This window comes from Tachypleus tridentatus, chromosome 1 (assembly GCF_004210375.1).
Source record: "Tachypleus tridentatus isolate NWPU-2018 chromosome 1, ASM421037v1, whole genome shotgun sequence".
NCBI lineage: Eukaryota > Metazoa > Arthropoda > Merostomata > Xiphosura > Limulidae > Tachypleus > Tachypleus tridentatus.
The window spans coordinates 74,255,528-74,278,452 of NC_134825.1; the positions used below are offsets into that span (position 1 = coordinate 74,255,528).

At 31.1% G+C, this 22,925-nt stretch overlaps 1 protein-coding gene across 1 annotated transcript; it reads left to right on the forward strand.

Moving 5' to 3' along the window:
* The first annotated feature begins 19 nt into the window (after positions 1–19).
* LOC143252523 (TAR DNA-binding protein 43-like) lies at positions 20–22,905 on the forward strand. Its single transcript, XM_076504802.1, has 4 exons — positions 20–393; positions 10,288–10,460; positions 17,058–17,198; positions 17,569–22,905. Exons 1-4 carry the CDS (start codon positions 156–158, stop codon positions 18,496–18,498), a joined length of 1,482 nt encoding a protein of 493 aa, XP_076360917.1. The 5' UTR covers positions 20–155; the 3' UTR covers positions 18,499–22,905.
* The last annotated feature ends 20 nt before the right edge of the window (positions 22,906–22,925 follow it).

Below are 22,925 nucleotides of genomic sequence, written 5' to 3' on the forward strand. Positions count from 1 at the left end.
CAGTGCTACGTGTTCACGAGTTGCGCAATGTAAATTTGGAAAGTAGGAAAACTGCACATGCGGTGGTGTGGCAACCATTTTATTTCAAACACAATTACCGGTATTTGTTGCTGAAAGTAGGCCTAACTCTAAAAAACATCGAATTAGGTAAGACAATGAGTTTTATACAAGTTTGCGAAGAAGAAAACGACGAAATAATCGAGTTACCATGCGAAGATGATGGAACCCTTCTTTTATCTACGTTATCTGCTCAATTTCCTGGAACTTCTGGATTAAAATATCGTAATCCAGATTGTGGTGGCTCTCTACGTGGTGTGCGACTTGTAAAAGGAAGATTTTATCCTCCTGATGCTGGGTGGGGAGATCAAGTGTATATTTGTGTGTTTCCTAAAGGTAGTTATTGTTATATCAAAATGTATGTTTTAATTTTTTTTATCGATTAAAATGATATTTATGTAGTGGGATAGAATATGAAATGTTGAATATCGGTATGCAGATGGATTTTTTTTTACATTATAAGAAACTGAGTTAATGAGCTACTTTATAAATTATAATTGAAGTGTAACGTAGTGTTAGCATTAGCATCTCGATGTAAATAATTATCGTAATAATTGGTTTATCTGTTTACTATCACGTGATGTTACGCCCTTGATAAACTTGTAAGTAGGTTAACACTATCTGTCAATGTCAGTAAAGGTGTATGAAGAACTATTAACAATACTTTCACTCACTCGCTGTTAATAAGTACCAATTTATTACTTATTTTTGGTAAAATTTGTTAAAATTGGTCAATCAGGTTAATAGAAAAACGAAAATCATTGAATGTGGTATTATTTCTATCATTTCTTATTCCTCTTCCAAAATACTCATAGTGTAATTGCATTCACAGTTTGCACATACATGGACGATACTGCTGTGATATGCAGGAAAAAGTTGTACTATTAAAAAATAAAAATCCACTGTTACATCAAAAACAACATCCGTGAATGGATATAATAAGAAATTAACAAAAAATTTTCTAGTGGTGTCATAATTCATTTCAAAAATGTTTTAAAATATATTTACCAAACTTATTATTTGTATACTAAAAATGTTTATAAGTTATGGACCATTTTGTGCCCCATACTATGAATTTTATCTCAATGACGAACTCTCGAATCATTTTGAACCTTGAATTTAAGAATGACACTATCAAATGTGAAGATTTAGAAGGAAAAACATTTATTTTTTTATGTTTAATAATAGTTAACACATGAAACAGTTTAGACCATTTAACTTAAAAGTAAGTAGTGCATTTCATTCTCCTTTTTACTATGCTGAAGATACTTTAACCATTTTAATTAATGTTACTGTAGTAAAATGATGAGCATAAATTACCTTTTCCGATATATGGGCCGTGTAAGTCTAGGTACCTATCTTATCATTTGACCCAATTGTACCTTTAACTGTACAAATTAAGTCGGCACTTGTGAAGCATGTGTTAAAAAAATAACCATAAAAACTTTATCCTGTGACAAAAAACATTAAAAGATAGTACCTATGATTTTTTGTCATTTTAATTCATTATCAACAGTTAAAACGGTGCTAGTTCCAATGGAAACAGTTAATTTTACTTCTGTTATTAATGAGTATGAAGTGTTTTTATAACCAATTATCACTTTTAATTGCTTAAATTAATAAAAAATTAGCACAAAAATCATAAATTAAAAAATACCACACTGAGCCTACGCTAAGTGGATGGATCATATTTGGTGTATTGATGAATTTTTCCAGAAAATTTTGTTCATAGAAGCAGATGACTTTCATATGAAAATTTTCTTTCAAAAATTGGTATATCACAATAAACAGGGGATCTGTCCTTGCCAGGTGGTTAGGGTGCTTTATTGAAAATCTGAGTCTCAAAATTTATGATTTTGATGCATCAACATTTTTCACACACAATAGCAAGAATTATAAAACTAGAGGAAAAAATATTGATTTAGGGAAGGTAGAAGCCATCTTCAGCTAAGGCAATTTTTTCAAATTGGGTGGTTGGCCTATGAAATGTGTTGTCATCAGATGTTGTGAAGGCAGTAAATTTAACCACATGATTATGACTTACTTATGTATGCAACTCTTGTGATAGCTCTTCCTGAAAATGAAACCAGTTAATGAAATAGTTTTAAATTTGTCTTGAAAGATCATAAGATCATGTGCTTTCAGAAAAATAAGACATTTAATTTTGAATCTTTATACTATTTATAATCATATATTTAAAGTAGTTATATATGTACTCAGAATCAGTATAGTTCACAGGCAATGTAATTTTCATTTTGAATATAAAAATATTTATTTTATAGTTTTCAATTTTCATTTGCATAATCTCTCTAACCACATGAATGAATATCAAATGGTTTTTAAAGAGAATGTTTATATTTTCCATTTTCTATATTGTATTATTAACTCTATATATTATTAATGTACAGTGAAATGAAATGATTAAATTTAAGAAATGGAAATATGTATGTACCTTTTAATATTTGAGTTGTTTTGTAATCTTCTTTTTCTCAATGTATAATTTCGTGTTTTTCTTTTCAGTTAGTTTATTTTTAATTTTTGTTTCCAATTCTTTGTGTTTTATTTTTAGTGCAGGTATGCCAACCTGTTCCTGCAGACATGACCCCCTGGTTGTAATAATTATTACAGGGTAAAGGTCATTCACAAACTTTCACTAATGCTTACTTAGACGTTTCCATTGAGTTAAACTATATTAAGTTAAATTTATGCAATTATAAAATTTTCTAATATATATTTATTAACACAAATAATATATAACTAACTAAAGTATAAACAAAATCTAAAAGCAATCTCTTTTGCAAACTAATACATGTAAAGTTACAAACACCAGCCATTGTTCAACAGAACAATGGACTAAGCTTTTCTATCTCATGCTATCAATCCATTCATTGGTAAAACATTCTTTAGGCTATAACTGAATAGTGGAAAATATCCTCTTTTTATTGGTAGTAAGCATGTCATTCAACTTCAACCTGTTATCTAGAAATGTTAGAATTTAAAACCCATTGAGAAATTCTTGGAAATTTTCTAGGCATTAATGAAAGACAGGTGAAACATCAATTTGACCTTGTATCACAAATGTGATGGGTAGGCTAGCAATTGGAGTTTCAACTATTACTACCTGTCACAAATTATATCACATTGAGGAATGCAGAGGTGAGTGGAACACAAAAGCATTAACTCGAGGAATTTATAGTTAAAGTAAAAAATCAAACTCTGAGGATAAATTTCACACAAAAAACACTTTTAATATGCTTGTTAGAATATTTTCCATCACAATCAGTTTACTAGAATAATTTTAAATTAGCTAACTAAACTCTTTGATTATAACTAGCAAATGGTCATTTCAAATGCTTAAATTATGGAGCAGGTTACTGCATATACTTGAATTTGAAATGCTCAGAAATTCCACAGATGCTTCATACAGTCTTTATTGTGTTCTAACAGTATCATGTGTTATAGCTAATAAAGTTTAGACTTGTAACTGCAAGAGGGTCAAGTGACAGCAAAACCTGCAGTTTTAGTTGCTGTTTTAAATTTTTCCTTTTAAAATAAAGAAATAAATCTAGATACTATAAAACTAAGATATAATATACTTGATGATAGTAATTTCAGTAAAATACATTTATACTAAAGTGGTTTAATTAAATTTTGAAAATAACTCAGACTTTCATGTTTATGGGGCACCCAGGAACATAATTTTCAGAAACATATAAATCCATTGAGAAAATACCTGGGTGAGGCTTTTGATTATGATATACAATCAGACCATTCCAAAATTTTAGGAATATTTTTGACTGCTATATCCAATTGTGTCAACACATGTGATTGGTCTTAGAAATCAAGAAATCTGTTAAAGAGCTGAAGTGTAGGTGAAATGTTTACAATTAAGAAAGTGAATGTTGCTAGGAATTTATTTTATACAGACTACAATAAAAGGATGAATTATGCTGTACACATCTTGCTAAGACAATATAAATGTACTGCAAGAAACTAAATACTATTATTTCTGGTGCTTCTATGTCTACAGTGTCAGTCTAGACCTAGTACTGAACATGATGTCAATAGAGAAGAAGTTATTAAATCCATTGTACCCCTGTATTTCTAAGTGGATGGATGGGTATAGTTTGTTTCTAGGGCAAAACTTGGACTGCTGAATTAAAAAGTAGAAAATAATCATGCACATTTTTCTCAATGAAACAAATTTATTCGGTAAAAAAAGCTTTATTTCCTAAATTATATTCAAAGAGAAAAAAATTTTGTGTTGATCTTGTTCTTCTCCCAATGAAATTATTAATTTCATAATGTTTTTGAGAATAGTATGGCACTTATAGCACATTAGCTTTTATTAGTGTTATTTTGATTGTGTGAGCAAGGAAAACATTTATTCCTTGTTTTAAGTGTCAGTTTTAAGTCTTAGTTGACTGTGTCATTGTCATGATGATTTCCATGAAAAAGACATTGAGCATAACTTGATTTAGTAGTAAGCTAACCAAGGGGGAAAATAACCTTATGCTGTAATTTTTTCTATAGCTGAGAAATGTTTTATAAATATTCTTTGATTAAAGTTTAATTCCAAATGAAGACAAAGTAAAAAGTAATTCAACTTTCTTTGAAGTAAAGAGTAAGGGTAAAAAAAGTAGTACTTATCATTCTAGGTTATTATCATGATGAGAAAGAGGTTTTATATTAATCAGTACCAAGTTTTGGTTGATTGTGTAGACTTGTAATTGGCATGATTTTCTAACTGTGGATAACACAGACTCTTAATTAACCAAACCTTTTTAATTTTGGCTCGACTAATATATGTTTTAACTGAAATTGGTTGGAAAGTTTTTTTATAATACCCTCAAAGATGTTTTTAGAGAATTAGACAGTAGGTTTGTTTTTTTTCTGAGGTAAAAGTTCAACTCCAAGTTTATAAGCTCCAGAGTAGCACAAGAGGTCAATGGGCTGCTTCTGAGGTTTTGATAGTCTAGAGCAACGTATCCCAAACTTTCTCAGTTCATGGCACCCTCAGTGTCTCAGCAATTTTTCACAGCACCCAAAGACAAAAAGGAAAACCTAACAATTCCATTTATTAAGTAGTTAGGTCCAAACAACTTGAGAATCCATTTGAAAGAATAATACACAAATTGAAAGTAAAAGCAATATTTTTATTTCAATTTCAAATAACCACGATTGCTAATTGGGATGTGTGTGTCTGTTAGGCACTGCCACTCTCATTTCTTGTTCCATATTGGTTTTTGGATGGTGTTTGCTTTTTATCATAGCAACTGCCTAATCTTCACAGAGATATGATGTCGCAAATGGAATTAGGCTTTGCTGAGTTTTAGCACTTAACATCAGATATTCATCTTTTACTGATATCCAAAAGTTAGTTCCATGCTGCCAAATTTTATTTTTAAAGATTTGTCACAAGACAGCTCAATAAGATTTTCTTCATTCAGATGGGGCCTTAGCCTTGAATGGGTCTTGGATCCATTCAAATTTCTCCATATCTTCTGGAAAGTAATTTTCAAACAAGTCACCATGCAGTGTTAGGTGCTCCTCAAAAACAGATTTTAGTTTGTGGGTCAAATCAACTTCATTGGATGTAACAAACTGTTGCAACAGGGGAAAACAGTCTTTGTCACCATCTTCATTCATTTTTCTTCTCCATAGTAGTAACATTTTTTCTGAAAACTGAAACCTTCTCTGCAAGTTTCAGAATGCTTCCCTGCAGAGAGAGATTCAACACATTCAGTTTTTCAAACAGACCTCACAGGTATGCTAATTTTGATTAAAAAAAATCAATATCCAAGAAGTTTTTAGCACATTCATCTCTTTCTTCTTTGAGATGAGAGTAGAGTTCCTGTCTTAATTCAAACACGAGTGTGCATGTCCACTGGACAGCCATTGCAAGCTACAGTAGTATAATAAAGATGTGTGCTCAGATCCTATATTCTCGCACAGTTTTTTTAAAAATCGTATCTTGTGTGGCCGAGATTTTATAAAGTTCACCGCTTTCAACATACTTTCCAGGACCAAGTTTAGCGGAAGACTCAGTGCTTCGATGCTAAGGCTTCCCTGTGGATTATGCAGTGGGTCCACAGTGCATCAAGAGCTTTGCTTCATATGAGTGCCTGCAGTTCTCCATAATGGTCCGACATAGAGCAACTACCATTGGTATAGACGCTAATGCAGTTAGTCCAGTCTAAGTTGTTTTCACACAAAAAAGTGATAAGGATATCAAACAAGTCTTGAGCCTTTGCACCTGCAGTGATACTTTTACAAAAGAGGTCTTCCACAATTTTGTCACCATCCATGAACGGTGCATAGCAACTCAAATGAGCATCCTTGTTTCTATCCATTGCCTCATCTAGCTGTAACCAGAATTCCTTCTCTTTCATTTTTTCTATTAGCTGATCATTGAGGTCTTCAGCCATGTGTTGGATTCTATGACTGATTAGCATTGTTGGATAAAAGCACCTTTGAAAGTGGTATTCCTGCAGATTCATCAACCATAATGTTCACCATATTCACTGCAGCTGGTAAAATATGTTCTTTCTTCTGCGATGGTGTGAGGCTTTTTACATTTTGCGAATCTATATGCCACCTTGTAGGATGCTAGCAAAATATTGCTTGGTATTGATGCTTGTTTCAAAAATGTACCTTTTTGTCCTTTCAATTCTTTTAACTTTCTGGTAAAATAATCACAGGATTTACTAGCCATGTTAGGATCATTGGTCTCTAAGGGGTGTTTTGGTTTACCTGGAAGCATGCACTCTGGAGCCAAAACTTTTAGACATAATACACACTATGGACACTCTTCAGGATTCACATCTACCAAAGTAAAATCAAAATCTAGATAATTATCATCATATTTCCTTTTCTTCACAACTTTGCCACTGGTCTGTGGTTCTCCATCCTTTTCTTCACTCCCACACTTCTTATTAACATAATGAGATCTAATGTTAAAACTGTGAACTATCTTGAGCTAGTAGTTTGCATGGTGACTGACAAATGTTGATACTGCTGTATTTCCCTTGAAATTTTGAAATATCCTGTGGCACACAATTTGGGAACCACTGCTTGAGAGAATAAGACTTGCATATAATAAAGAGAACATAAGTTTAGAATTATAGAAACCGACAAAATACTCAGTAGATTCCTTGTATTTTTATTAATTAATATTTATTTTTCATTTGTCAGTAATGGATTTACAACTAGCATAATGACCCATGCATTTTTTTCTCTGTCAAAGATTTTTTAAAATCAAAAGAAAATAAGCTTTTTTGTTCTCTAGTGTTCTTTTGCGTTTTCATTTAGCATTGTAAATATAAGCTATTTCTAATAATATCATCAGTTCCTGCACACTATGGTTTAACTATATTGAAAACTGCTGCAAAAAAGGCAGTCAAATATTTTTTTATCTTATGATGCATGAGTATTTATGCAAGTCTCATCTTAACAGGTGGAAAAATTGATAAATGACTCCAGCTGTAAAATGGCAATCTCTTTTCTTTGTTGTTGTTGTTTTCAGTTTTTATTTTGTCATTGTTCAGTTGGAAATTGCAACTACAATGGTTACAATGATTTTTATAATGTTAAGATAAAACAACTGTTTTTGATTTATATATATATAGTGGCAGTACTAAATAGTGGACATTGTGGAAGTTATTAGAACAGAAACATTTTCTGATGTTCTACTTTATTGTCCATGTAGTTATTTATAAATGAGCATACATAGAGTGGAGATACATTAAAAAGTTGTGGAAAACCCAGTCAGCATTTAAATGTATGGAAAAAGAGAATGTTATTGGTAGATGTCTCCCTATCAATGTCTGGGAGGAAGGTGTGCTAATGTGGCAGAAGATAATATTGTAGGAAAGGAAAGGTTACTTGGAAGATTCTGGCTAATAGTTTTGCTACTGCTGGAATGTGGAAGGAGCAATAAAATGAATGCAAACTAAACTATTCTGTTAATAAGAGAGATATCTGGGAGATTAGGCATCAGCTTTAGTGTATAAATGGTAAATCTAATGTGTTATTGGGTGTAAGAGAAAATGTGGTTCTCTGTAGTACTCGGGTAGTCTAAGTTAATTTTTCATTATGCATTTCATCTTGTAATTTTTCCTGTGTCATATTAGGAGGTGCTTAGTAAAGAATTAACAGCAAGTTTGTAATGTTGTACTTAATTGAATTCTAAGTGGGACATCCAAGTCAACTGCTTTCAGGTGTAGAACTGTTACATTCAAAATAAGGCTTTGTCCAGCAGAATGATCTTGTAACTATATTATTATGCTTGTTATGGTTTTCATGCTATAACTTTAGTAAATATACCTATATGAAATTTTGCATATAATCAGTAAAGTTGCAAGGCTTTCATATCCAAACCATCACATTTGTTTAAGTTTTGAAATTTTTGAAGTAATGTTTCTCTGTGCATTTTTTTTCTTTTTGAATGTTGAATATCCAACATGCAAATTAATTTTGATTTTAAGATAAAAATGCTTTTATGCTTGAAAAAATTTTCAAATATTGTGGAAAATCTTTATAACCTCTAGATGGTTATAAAAATTATTTAAATAAAGAACTTAATATTTTATTTTTATTGTCAAATCTCTGTATGGGTTTGGTCGATTTGACCAAGTTGGTAACCACCATAAACATTAAAAGAAGTAATTATAAATTATACTTTTTCATTCAGAATGACAACAAATTATATGGTAATGGCAGTCTAAATAGATTAAATCTCATAAAATTATACATTATATATATATATATATATATATATATATATTGATTTTTCAACTGTTTTTGGCTAACATTACAGAAGTTGCAATGATACAGTGCACATGCACTCATATTACCATATCCAAGAATATATAGAACTGGCCTAAAAGAGCAACCTGTCTTGTCTGTGTTGTAGTGGACTAGTATTTTGTAAAATAGTCACATTCAGTTATAATGCATATATGTTATAATTTACAAATAAATTCATAAACTAGTGGTCCTTAAAACGTAGAACAATAAATAAAGAAATATAGTAAACAATTATCTCTTTTTAGGTAAGAATCTTGTACTTGTTTGTTGCTTGTTGTAGGTTGTTTAAGCCTTATCAAATTTTGCATGTGGAGGATTTGAAACAAAATTATTTTTTTTAGGATTTATATATACATTTAAAATAATCAAAAATTATAAATTGCTATATCAATACTGTAGAATTTCACTATAATTCATCAAGCTTAATAAATATGCAGTATTTGGGTCTGAAAAGTATTAAATTTTTTGAGCAAATTATTGTCTTCCCTGACCACTTCAAACCTAGAATTAAAAAAGTATCCCATGTAAATACTTTACAAAAGCAAAGAAAATCTTTAAAGGGGGTTGGAGCCACATCAGTTGGTTCATTAATATCTAAGAAGATAGAAAAGATATCTTTTATTCTAACTTGTCAAATCAGTAACTTGAGTATCTAATTTGTAAGAAACTATAACTTTGTATTTGAACATCACAAACATAATTTAAACTAATGCTGCATTCAATATACCACACTGCACAAAAACTGATGTTTAAGTGTTTATTTTATTGAAATTATTTTCAAGTTAAGAAACTAAGTAATGTATGCTTCTAAAACTTGAATTATAATCTACAGTTTGATACCAAATGTATTGACATTGCTTCATAAAATTCTAGTTCAATTAAATTTGAAATAAGCCTACAAATGTGATGTCATGACCTGTGTCCAGTGTCAATAAGATTAACTGTAGATTAATAAAACTGAATATATATATAAAATAAGTATAATTGTAAAAATCATTTCACAGAAAAGCAAATCCTGTAATAAAGTGCACTTAATCATCAACTAGGTTCCTTCACTGTTAATAGTATTTCTAGCCATAATCCCAGTAATAGACTATAGTACAAGTATCAGGTCAACCCCATATTCATATTAACTGTAATTTTTAAAATGATGTTTATAATAGGTAATTTTCTTTTCTTCATTTACTTGTATTTTTGATGCCTTAGAAATAATCTTTTCAGTGTAAGTAACCTATGAAAAATATGTTCAGAAATTTTTGAACTATGCTAAAAACATTAGAAATTACATTCTCAAAGGTTTTTGTTAATATGTACATTAATTGTTACTTTCTTTTACAATTTTAATATTGAAATGGACATTCTAGCAGGAAGAAATATCATTTATTTGTATACACTAAATTTGTTTTATTCTTCTCTGTATAGTGGAAAACAAGCGTAAATCAGATGAACAGTTGGAAAATAGCACTGCCAAAACAAAAAGGATGGAGAGTATACGTAAGTGTTCAGACCTTATTGTGCTTGGATTACCTTGGAAAACTACAGAACAGGACCTGAAGCAGTATTTTGAAGCTTATGGAGAAGTTTTAATGGCACAAGTATGAACAAAAGTAAAAACGTATTAATGGTAGAGTTCTGTATGGGGTGTGGAAATATGTATTGATGGTTTAAACTAGAATAGAATTAGTGTTAAAAAGTCTTGCAGGAAAAGAAAGAAAATTTTGGACTTTGTCAATCTGGCCCTATTCTGTTTCTCTAGTTACTTATAATACATTCATAATCCTGCTTTGTAAGTTGTTTCACAACCCTACTGCTTCTGGTGATTGTGTGTGTGTTGATGAAAGTTAGGGAGATTTGTTTGGGGATTTTCAAAACCAGCAAAATATTTTATTTTTCTCTCATTTTAGTATTTGTATTTTGTTTTAAATTTTTTGTAATCATGAAAATATAATAATTTCTTTAATACTGTGTTATAACTTATTTTTCTCTTTGGATTGAGAGTTTCCTCATGTCATTAATTCTAGTTCATAGTTTTACTATGCTGATGGTTGCATACAATTAAGACAATCAACCATGGCAATGATCTCTGACCTATAACTTGGTAGCATTTTTTTCTTGGAAATAATAGAAACCACAAACAAACATTCTGCATATAGAACAGTGCATGTTGACTTAATCAGTTGACTTAAAAGTGCATGTTGACTTATTGACAAGGAAATGCAACCTATGATGTGTGTGTTAAAAACATTATACTGGCTGCTATGAAAATGTATTTGAACAATGATTTTTATATAATAGTTGTTTCAACATTACTATTTAGGGAATATACTTGATGGAAATATAAAATTGTGTGTGTATATTATTCACATTTTATTTCTGTTACAAATACAGTTTTGATGAGCAATTGGATGATCTTCAAGCCTCACTATTATTACTGTTAGAAAAGATATACCAGATATTTTTCTTTATGTGCAATTACTGAAGCTAATTTCTGGGGTTATCAATTTTTTTTAATACCTCAATAATAGTGGCAGTAACTGTTCTTATATGATATTATAATCATATAATTATTGTGATCATATATTTATTGTATCAATTTATATCTCATCCAAAGGAAATTAAAAATGAAGAAGGATTCACCAAACTCATTACTGTATTCTTGCATATTTGTAATTGCTGAATCTAAACATTTATTTGGAAAAGAAAACATAAGAAACCAGGGCTTTCAAAAGTATGAATAATTTATTTTGCAGTTGTAATGTAACAGAATGTAGACTAGATGATAAACAGCATGAGATTCAAAGGGCTGGCTTGAACAGTGTCTGGTACTGTCATCCAGTGATACCAAAGGTTTTGTGTGTACTGTTTATATTACTTCTTAAGGAGGGGTTTGCTTAATTGGTAGCAAGAAAATAGATGGTCCAGGGTTAGCAAATTAAAGGAAAATGGTGCTTTTTGTGCTTGTGAATAGAATGTTTCAAATACCTGCTTTGTGATTTATATCTTGTTTCGTTTAGCAGTCTAATAGCCTAACAAATACCTCACTGAAGATATTCTTTTGAACTTATGATGTCTTTCTGTCTGAAATAGAACAAGGTACAAACAACACAAACATTTTATTGCATGGTGTGAACTTAAATAGGTTTTACTCATTCTATTCTAACTCACTCACTTAAATATAACCTTAAAATTTTAACTTTATTTATTCTAAATTACACTTGAAAAATATTTTTTGAACCAAATTTAAAAGTATAACAGAAAAACATGTTTATGTCACAAAGACAGGAAATTAATTTTAATAGATCTACAGCTGTGCAAGAAAACTTTTTGCTGATCAATGAGGAATGTTATAGTGACAACTTTTTTTACATCTATGTGCTCTAAAATATCAATGCGTAATGTTCTTTATTTATGAATGAGTAAATCAGTTAACACAAAAACATGTATAGATAGTTTTATTTACTTTTTCATTTTAATTAAATGGTTTTTCTTTGGACTTAGCTTAGAATTTTGATAAATTATTTTGACTGTAGAAAAGATGTTAATGAATATATATCATTGTTATAGTTCACATGAAGAAATGATTGGTTGAATTCTTTAATGCTGTTTTGAGTGTTACCTACTTCTGGCAATATTACACTGTTGGACTAAACATATAGAAAATAAACTTGTAGCTCTTTCCCCACAAATTCATCAACAATGCTTGAGTGGACATTCAATAAAAAATAATATATATCAAAATGTAAGAAAAACTGGTCCTGAGATGATACCTCACCTCTGCACACAGAATAGTTTTATCTTCACACACTTATGAGATTTGCATGTTGCTAGCCTTGAGTTAACTCCCCACCTAAAAACAAATAATTAAAGTGAACTGCATCAGGGCTTAATGACATCATGCAATGATAGCCCTCCACCAATAGAAAGATAAAATAGCTTCCTTGTACAGTACTTCCTCCAAAGCACATGAGCTTGAAACAGTTTTCTTTTCCTTATCATCATCTGGAATGAATGTTTCAAAATTAATAATAATTTACTTGAAATTTGTGATACCTTTCTTTTGAGTTAGCTTCATTTTGGTTTCTCTGATTTGTTGTTTGTGATTCCCTCAGCAAGCAATTTTTTTGAACTTTTAGTTAGTTAAAATATTCATAATGGTATCCTTGGCCATCATGAATTTGTTAGGCTACATTTGCTTCATCCTGTGATAATATCGATTTCCATAACATGGGGCATGTGATTACTGTGGGTTTGTTGTCTGTGGAAGATACGACTGCAATTGTTCCACATCTTGCAGGTTCCTTCATGTACACTGGATCTCCTCCCACTCGTTTGGCTGATACTAATTTTCTTTCAATTTGAACATGACCATGTTGTTGATTTTGACCAGCTATATCCTCCACCATGATTTGCTATAGGCACAGCTTTATCTGTGGAGGAATATTCTCACCTTTGTAATCTCTTTTGTGAAATGACTGTACAGGTGTATTCTTTTAATTCCTTTCAAACTTTACTATATGAAACCCATATGTAAGACTGTCTTCTCTACTTGATATTAGGACCTGTAGAGACTCGTTTGAACAACTGCACACCTGTCTCACATTTCACCTCCTCATTTATTTTATTTTTTTTTTTTGGCCCTGGCTTAGTCATTCTTCATTTCATTCCTCAATTCACAGCCATTGGAATTATACTGAAACATTTTAACCAAAATGTAAGACTTAATCACTTACCTCACCATCATCAGAGGAATTACTGTATTAGTTTCTGAAAGTTCAACCACTGACATTTCCACTTCAGGCTTATACATGACCCCTTGTAAAAGAGTGGGGTTTAACATGAGATAACCCTCTCAATGCATCACATTGTGCATCAAGTGAATCTGGGTCACATTCATTCATTTTTATACAAATCAGGTTTTAGCTTAGCCTGCCAAACTATTTTTATATTTTCCTTAACTGAGAAAGCATGTTTGGTTTGGGCATGTGAAAACAGATAACTTCATTACAGTTTTCAACAAGGCACAAGTGTTTGGAAAGATCCTCAGACTCTGCTTGTAATAATCTTGAAACTAATTGAATGATTTCTTTTTCTCCTTAAATTTTATTTCCTTTGCACATGTGAATAACTGGAACCATTCAAGCTGAATAAGATTAGTCTTATAACCATAACTTTCATGTGTTTCAGAAAATGGCTTGTTAATTGTTCAGTTTCATCTAGTTCAAAAATATCTTTCTTTTTAGACCAACCTTTTGGTTTAAACACAAATTTCCAGTTTTGAGACAGCACAATTTTCCTCACTAATTGTTTTCTATTGCATTTGTAGCAGATGTAATAAAGTAAGCTTGTTTTAGACACCTTTTGAAGGTGTTTTCAAGTTGTAAAGTTGTGGCTGCTTGCTCTTGTTCAAGTCTTCAAGATGAAAGATCAGGATGATTCTCATTTGCTTTCATCATCCTTTCAATGTTAAATTATCTGGAAACTTGAAGTTTTATTTTAAAAAAATCAGTTTATAATTGAGTTGTCTTGCAAAGCAAGCTGATATTCATTAATATGTCAAAAAAAGGTATATCACAGAAGTTAAATGTTTCATTATTGTGGTACTTTTTGCAAACATTTCAAGCCTGTAATTTCTTTGGCCTATCTTAACCTAATTACAGTGCTTTTCCAGATGACTGCATACAATACATTACTTCTGTGAGAAATCCACTGTTTCACAGATGTCACATATCTTACAATCCTTAACAATTCCTACCTCTGAATAGATAAAACAATATAAAACAGATATATGCTTTGTAGTAGTTTAGATGCTTCATCTACAAGTTTAACATATAGCTGCATATTTCTAGCAGAGCTCAAAATGACCCATCATAGAGTGAATCCAAATAAGTTCTTCATTTATATTGTCTTTAAATGTTTGAAACACCTGATCTTATACCATAGTTGACTGACACTGTGTCAACATGGAAACCTACTAAACCATTCAAGTACTAATCAAAATTTATTCTATAAACTTTTTGCTTGTATGTTCATATATATGTTTGGAATTGGGCTTTTTTACATTTGAAATTCATAAACATTTTATGATTGCTTTCCCTTCTGGATGCTATTTCCTCTGATAAGCATGCTGTTTTTGTACTTCCATTACACAACACAGAAAACACTTCCTTTCATATGATTAGCTTTTGTTTTTATCATGTCAACAGCCAAAAAGGATGAACTTTCTCAAGCAACGTTGAATTCCTTAGGAATGCAAGATTGTAATGTTTCAATTCATGATTGTGTTCACATCTTGTGGTGGTTATTAGGTTAAGACTTGTAGTCATGCTGATGACAGCAAATCTATAAAATTTTGTTCTTAAGTTCAAGACTGACTATAGTATGCTAGTCTGTTACATTTTTGTTTTCCCCATGATATTTTGTTTTTAGTTCTTCTGCCAGTAGTTTTCATTAACAGCAACAAAAAACAGGAGAGCCTTGGAAATTCATGTTAAATCATTTTCAAGTTAAGGAATTGTGCAATAACTTTGTGGTTTTTGCATGTTGTTATTGAAAACTGAATAGTTGCTAAGACTATCTGCTACCTACCCTAATTTTGAACTGCCAACAATAGAAAGGCAACATGTCATCAACACTTGGACTATTTACCAATGAATTGTGGGACATGCCACCACATTAAATACCTCTGTGGTTGCAGAAAGAGCAGCATGTTCTGCCATGGGTTTCAATTCTGAATATTTCACTCATAAAGCCAAAACTAGTATTATTCTTTTAACAACACTGTTTAATTTCTACATGCTAGCTGTTGTAATGTTTTATTTTTATGGTAATGTTATAATACACATTAACTTTTTGAAAGTTAGCCAATTAACAATGTAATCAACTCTGCAGTATTTTTCACAGAGGACATAACATAGGTCAGCAAAAGGTTGTTTATTTTTTCTTCTAATTCATTCTTTGCCTTATCAAACTTCTGTGGCATTTGGATATGTGCAACAGTGACTTTTTGTGTGGATGTGAAAAGAATGCTTAGAGCAGTGCAGTTTCTTCACATTGTATTACATGATAGACATTTGGCAATTTGACCTATAAATATTTGTTAGATCTTAGAAATAGTGTTATGTTCTTATTCTTTACTAAAATATCTTGCATATATTGTGCAGAATTTTCAAAATAAGTACAACCTCTGAGAGAGTGTTTCTTTGTGATTTTGATATTAGACTAAAATATATAGTATGGTGATAGTGTTCTGTTAATTTGTTGTCTTAACAAAGTAATTTCTGCTTTTCTTTAAACATTCATATTTGTTTTTTGCAAGCATCATTGATTTGACTAATAAATATTGTTTTATAATACCAATACATATGATTCATTTTACAGGGAGCATTAACTGTAACCAAAAGGCATCATACCATATGTTTTTATAACTCGTCAGGAAATTTTATTACATTTCTTGGTTGGCATTAATAAAATTCTTATAAATCAAGGCATGTGTATGAACATGATATTCCTTCAAAATTTCAAAGAAAGCTTCATGAAACCTTGAAGCTTATTAATTATTGGTCATAATCAAACTGATAAAGCAAACAGTTATGTGACATTAAATTAGTTTAGTTCTTAACTGTAAGCCATCTTTAATTCTCTATGTTTAAGTGATAGCTCAAATTATACAACTAAAACATTTGTACAGATATAATGAATTTAAAAACAAGAGCTTTTAATTTTCCTACATACTTGAGAATGTGAGAAATTATCAGGGAAGGATTTTTCAAACATGTAGTTTCAAACAATACAAGATAACTTATGGTAGTGTTTGTATATATTTTTGAGAAAGTATATGTAGCAGTTTGACATTTTGTGCATTCTCCGGTGTAATATACAAAACTTATTTTGCATGCTATAGTACTTTCAGATCTAAAGTTATACTTTTTGCTTATTTAACCTATTTTTAGTATTAAATACACTTAATACATAGATGCATGAAATAGAAATAATTCCTTGAAAATAAAAACATTTTCTGACAATGAACTAAAAAATGTTAATATTTTGAAGTTTCATGTACAGTATATACACATGTATATACATATGTATACATAAATAAATACATGAACCAATAGTACAGCTTACTTTTAGTGTGATCTTCATTATCATAGTTTATAATACATTTCATTACAATTTTTCTTTTGTCATAACAGGTTAAAAAGGATCTTAAAACTGGTAAATCAAAAGGGTTTGGCTTCATGAGGTTCGGAAATTATGAATCTCAGGTTCGTGTGCTATCGAAACGTCACATGATTGATGGAAGATGGTGTGATGTGAAGATACCAAATTCAAAGGTATGTTAGAGTTTTAATTGAAGTAATATCAAGTACTACATGTGTAAGATATTTATGTTAATGGTACATTAATGAAGTTTGAAATAAAAGGAAAGTTATCCAGCTCCAAAAATCTGTAAAAAAAAAAAGGGGGGGGACACAGATCATTACCTCCTGCTTGTCAGACGAAGCCCATTGAATAGTGTGACTTATAAAGTCAGTGTAAAAATGAATCAAGGTGGTATTCACAGGCAAAGTTTCCAATAATGAACCAAATTGTAGTTTGGAAATAAGTAATAAGGAAATACAATAAACCCTGTAGAAAGAAATATAAATTATGTTTTTAAATCAGTCTTAATAACTGTACTTTTGTAATTTTTTTTTTTAATAGCAAGATGGTCAAGCAACGGAACTCAATAGGAAGGTGTTTGTTGGTCGTTGCACTGAGGACCTTGTAGCAGATGACCTCCGAGAGTTTTTCTCCAAATTTGGTGAGGTAACTGATGTATTTATCCCAAAACCATTCCGGGCTTTTGCCTTTGTGACCTTCATGGATCCAGAGGTGGCCCAAAGCCTGTGTGGGGAGGATCATATCATTAAAGGCACTAGTGTTCATGTTAGCAACGCTATGCCTAAGAATGAATCTGGAAGTCGTCATGGACGTATGCTCGGACGAATGAATGGTCCAGGGAATCATAGTGGAATGGGTGGTGTACAAATGAGAGGGATGGGAGGTGGTTTGGGACAAAATAGTCCTTTTATTGGTGGTCATATGCCTCAACATGGAAATTTGGGAATGGGTGGTGGTGGTGGTGGTGGTATGTGGAACCAAGGAGGTGGTGGTGGGAATCGTAATGCAAATTTATCTAATTTAGCGACCCTTGGAAATAGTTTAGGCTTAGGATCAATGGGAGCTGGAGGAAACCAATCTGGGGGTCAGGGAAATACTGGTGGGCAGGGAGGGGTTAATACAATTCCTCCTACACTTAGTATGGATGCACTCAACCTTGGAGCAGCCATACCTTTGGGTTCAGCCATGGTTGCAGCAGCCCTGGGACAAGCAGGTCTTGGACTGTTTCGAGGGAATTTTCAGTCACCATCAATGGGTCAAGCAGAAAATCAAGGGATGGGGAATCCTCATATTCCAAATACGACATCAGCACCATCACATGTCACAGCAGGTGGGGGAAATGCTCAGAGGTCAGGGTTTCTCGAATGGATGAATCAAACTCAGGGTTCAGGGGATACAAGCAACAGCAACCCAGGACCTTGGCCTCAGCGAGAGGTTAAACCAGGGTTTGGAATGTCGGTGTCCCCATGAAAGTAGCTAGTGTATGAGTGGGGCAGTGTGTTGGTATGTGTGAATCCATCTTAACATGTCAAATCTACTTTTGTATGAAGAATTAAAGTCAATGTGCTCATCTCTTACTAGTTTAATTTTTCAGTCATTGTCTTATAACTCTTTAAGTACCATTAACATTCTTCTCACTTATACCTTGTATATTTTGGTGAAGGAGGTAGTATTTAATAACCCTTTTTTATCCCAGGGCAGCACTTCAGCCACATGTATATTTATAGTTACACAAATTAATATCTTGGAAATGACTGTATCTAAAACATGGAATTTCAAACATGGAACATTATAACTATCGACCTGAAATTAGGCTTCACCTACTTATTAGCATAATACCATAATATTCATCAAAAGAAATAGTGTTTTTTCAGTGTGTCTTATTTGTTCTGTAATTTTATAAGTTATATGCAGGTATTTCTAAAAAGAAAACTTGTGAGCTCATACTAGAATGAAGTTTCTTTAAGAATTGTTAGCTTCATATTACAAGCAGGGTTTTTCTGAAGTGAAGGGAAACTATCAGACTAATTATTTCAAAAAACATAACATACATTTATGATTTAAAAAGTTCTAGGAGAATGGAAGTTGTACAACAAAAAATCTGAGGCTTCATTTTGACAGCATATAACACAACTAGTTTACATAAGTTCACTGTTTTTAATATGTTTGACCTATCAGTAAATAACACCATTGTTTTGCAGCTTTGTTTTATAGGTTGGCAAGTTTTATCTACAAGGGTGAGCATTTTAAAATATTTCTACTCCAAAAATAAACATTACAGTTGGGGTTAAAAAAAACAGCATCACAATAGGTTTCATTTTGTAGATAATTTGAGGGAAATATCAAATAGAATTCTCTAACACTTACGTTATTTGCTTGTTTAAAAAAAAAAAGATATAATTGACTGGTAAGGATTAGTGTGTTCAGCTGAACAATTGATCCATTCTATTTGTTGTTCAAAATAGTCCTACAGTAATCAACAAAAATGTGTACTTGTTACTATGAATTTTCACTAAAACATCTTATTATAAATAAGTTTCCCAGTTAGAAACATCTTTATATTTAGGGGAAATTCTCTTTGACAATGTTTGAAATAAAAGTTTTAACACCTGAATTTGTTCAGAAGTTTATCAGCTATTTCACAAGAAATTCTGTTGTTTTTTTTTCTTTTGTTGTGTTTGAAACTAAAATGGAAATTTGTAAAATGTCTTAAATGTAAAGTATGTGGAATCTATTGGAAAAAGTGCTGTGTTGAGAGTTCATTAATTTGTTTTGGCTGAAGCTGATCTTATATTTTGGAAATCACAAGATCCATCATGTACCACAGTGTGGTACTTGATTGAATTCAATAGGCCAATATTAGTATGCTGATGCATACTAGCCCACTAGGAAATGTTAAAAAAAAAATGTGCTAATTTTCCTTTACCAACTGTTAATTGTTAACAAAAAAAATATAGTGAAATAATAATATAGCTTTTTAAAGATATGAAATGCTGATAAAGTGACTTTCAAGTCACAACATTTTTATTATCATTCAACGTTTTTTGGAAATTTTGTTTCTTCCATTTTATTTATGTGTCAGTACTTTTCTTGTGTGTCATACCATATGAAGCATCCTTTTTATGATGTCAGGTGTATTTCTTAATTATTGTTTGTATTAGTTCTTGTGTGGTTTGCATATTGGATAGAATTATAGTAAATCAACCTTACAAGTTGGACTGTAACATCAAATTGTGTACTTGGTGAGATGTATAGTTATGTACCTGTATGTCAGCTAATATTACTTATTCGTTCACTGAGAATATTTCACAGATTACGATAATTATCATGTTTAAACAAAGTGAACTGATGTCTGTAGCATTGGTAGTACCCACTTTACATAGTTTTTAGTCTCACACTTATAAATAAAGATTAGCTTGTGCATTTAAAAGTCAGAGGTGAGAGCACCAAATTTAGAACATTAAAACTGAAAAGTGACATGTGATAGTTACAGATATAGGCAGAGCTTTGTCTTTTAGTGCATGTTCAGAAAATAAGATTCTATGTTTACTTGTCTGAAAGGTGAACCATACAAAAGTCCCAGACTGCAGTCATCCTTATGGATATTTCTACTTTTGAGTTTCTAAGTAGTCTGCTTCATTGAAGTGTTGTGTGGTTAAAAACATTCTTCTCTGGAAAGTTAATGGTTATGATATGTATTTCTGTATGGTGTTTGAAACTAGTTAAAAAGTTGAATCTAAATATGATTTCATTATTGCGTTTGTCTCTCATTTGTATGTCTTAGATTATAGTTTTTGTTGCAAAATATTAGAACTAAAGAAAAATCTTTTAGAAATTATAACATTCACTGAGAGAAGTTAGAAACTGCCAAATTTAATGCTACAGGTTTTAATTTTTTTGCATTTTAATTCACTTTCTGATTACAATATAGTATGTTTGTGTGGTGATAAACATAATTCACTTGAAGATATTTGGAGATAATTCAAACTAGTGTTTGGTGAAAGTGTAGAGATGTTGGATGTAATCTGTAACACAGTGTAATAATTGTGTGTATACATATTGGGATATTGTCAGCCTTGTGTAATATTTAATCAACGTGGTTAGCAGAAAATAATTGTAAATGGCACATTTTAATGTATGTAACATTTAAGAATATGTTTGGAAATTTATAACTTCATTTTAGTTTCTTAATTGAATTAAGATAAAAGGGAATCTGAGAACCTTTAAGTTCAGATACTAGAGTAGACTGACAGGAAATTTGCTACTGGGTATGTGTGTTGGAAGAAGTAAATGAGTTTTTTTTTTTTTTTATAAAGTGCTTGATAATTTGAGAGAAGTCAACTGTTTCTTGTAAAATATGGTTTTCATGCATGTTCATTAAGAATGAAATAAGATATATATTAGAATTTTCAAATGGTTAGAAGTCAGTATGGAAAATACACTTTTTTAAATTTTGATTGTATGACAGGTATGATTTACAGTTGTCTTTTTTTATTTTTCTAATATTGAATGTTTGATAAATATGTTTAATTTCAAATACAGTCAAACCTATTGATAAAGGACATCTTTAACCCACCCACCTTCCCTATTTCCCAGTTGTTTCTATTAGAGTAATTGTAAGCTAATTTGTCTTGAATATTGCTCGTGAGAAGAGAGTCTGATGGATAAGAGATTAAAATGTTCATGTCTGAAGGCCTAATGGCAAAAAATTAAAGAAAAATGCTTGTTTATGAATTTCCATTATTTTCTAAATTAAGTTAAACTAGACATTATGAGGTGTTGAAAGATGACTTATTCTTAAAGGTTTTCTGTATATTATTTGTTTCTAGAAACGTAACACTCACTGGTATGTAGTGCTAAATTTTTATTGTTTGTTATTCTCTTCTCTGAAAATGTATGCAGTGATATCAAATGTGTGTATAATATTTAAACAAAACTTATTTGAAGCTATTTTAAGGCTGATCAGGTAAATCTTCAGTGAAAGTTTCTTTAATATGAGAGTGAGGCAAGAAGTGTACATAAAAGTGAGATGTACGTGTACCCATATTCAGTGAGAAAATATTTGTTTGAACGTGATGATTCAAAAGTGAATTACTTTTAAAATTTGAACCTTGAATATATTTGGAATTTTGGTCATGAGATATAAGTGTTATGAGCAGAATAGTGTGTGGTTTAAAAATTTTGTAAAAGATCCAATTTTATGTGGTGTAACTTTTTATTGTCAAATTCAATACTGACTTGTGACAAAGCTTATTTCTACAAAGAAAGGTTTATTTGTAGTTGATTTGTTTCGGAATTTGTTTCATGTGTGTTGTCTTGTATATCGCTTGGACCTTTGACAGAACTTGGTATTAAGAGTAAGTGAAACAATCCATATAATTTCCAGTACATGCCAGGTTTTTTAGGTTAGATGAACACACAAATATGTCTAATAAAATGTTGTGATCTGTGTGTGATTAAGTTGCTATGAATTGAGATTAATTGCATGTTTTCAGTTAATAGTATAATGACTTAAGTACAAGTTCAAGTGTAGTGGACAGAAAGGAGTTAGACTTAAGGTATAGGAAATGAATTCTTTGTTTTTAAATCCTCTTGTTTGTGTGAAAAATTTTGCTGAAAGTGTTCTCCTAGATAAAGACATGAAATTTGTTATACCCTGTTCTCTTTCCTTGTTAACCAAAAATATGGAATGTTGAAAACATCATGATTATGTGCAAAAAAATCTAGTGAAAGTGTGCTTGAGGTTGTCTACAACTGGAGATGTGTCTTTCAGCAGAGCGATGGTCATGTGCAGAATCTTGAAAGTGCACAAACTTGAGTGTTGGAATGTGTGTAGTTTTGCTTTTCATCAATAAAACTGACTGTTCTGGATAAGAATGGCTGTTGTCTTGTGTGCA

Excerpts from the sequence above, each read along its gene's own strand:
- LOC143252523 (XM_076504802.1), top strand. The coding sequence starts at position 156 with ATGAGTTTTATACAAGTTTGCGAAGAAGAAAACGACGAAATAATCGAG. Across the intron at positions 10,461-17,057 it reads GAGAAGTTTTAATGGCACAA|GTTAAAAAGGATCTTAAAAC; the intron begins GTATGAACAAAA and ends TTGTCATAACAG. Across the intron at positions 17,199-17,568 it reads TGAAGATACCAAATTCAAAG|CAAGATGGTCAAGCAACGGA; the intron begins GTATGTTAGAGT and ends TTTTTTTAATAG.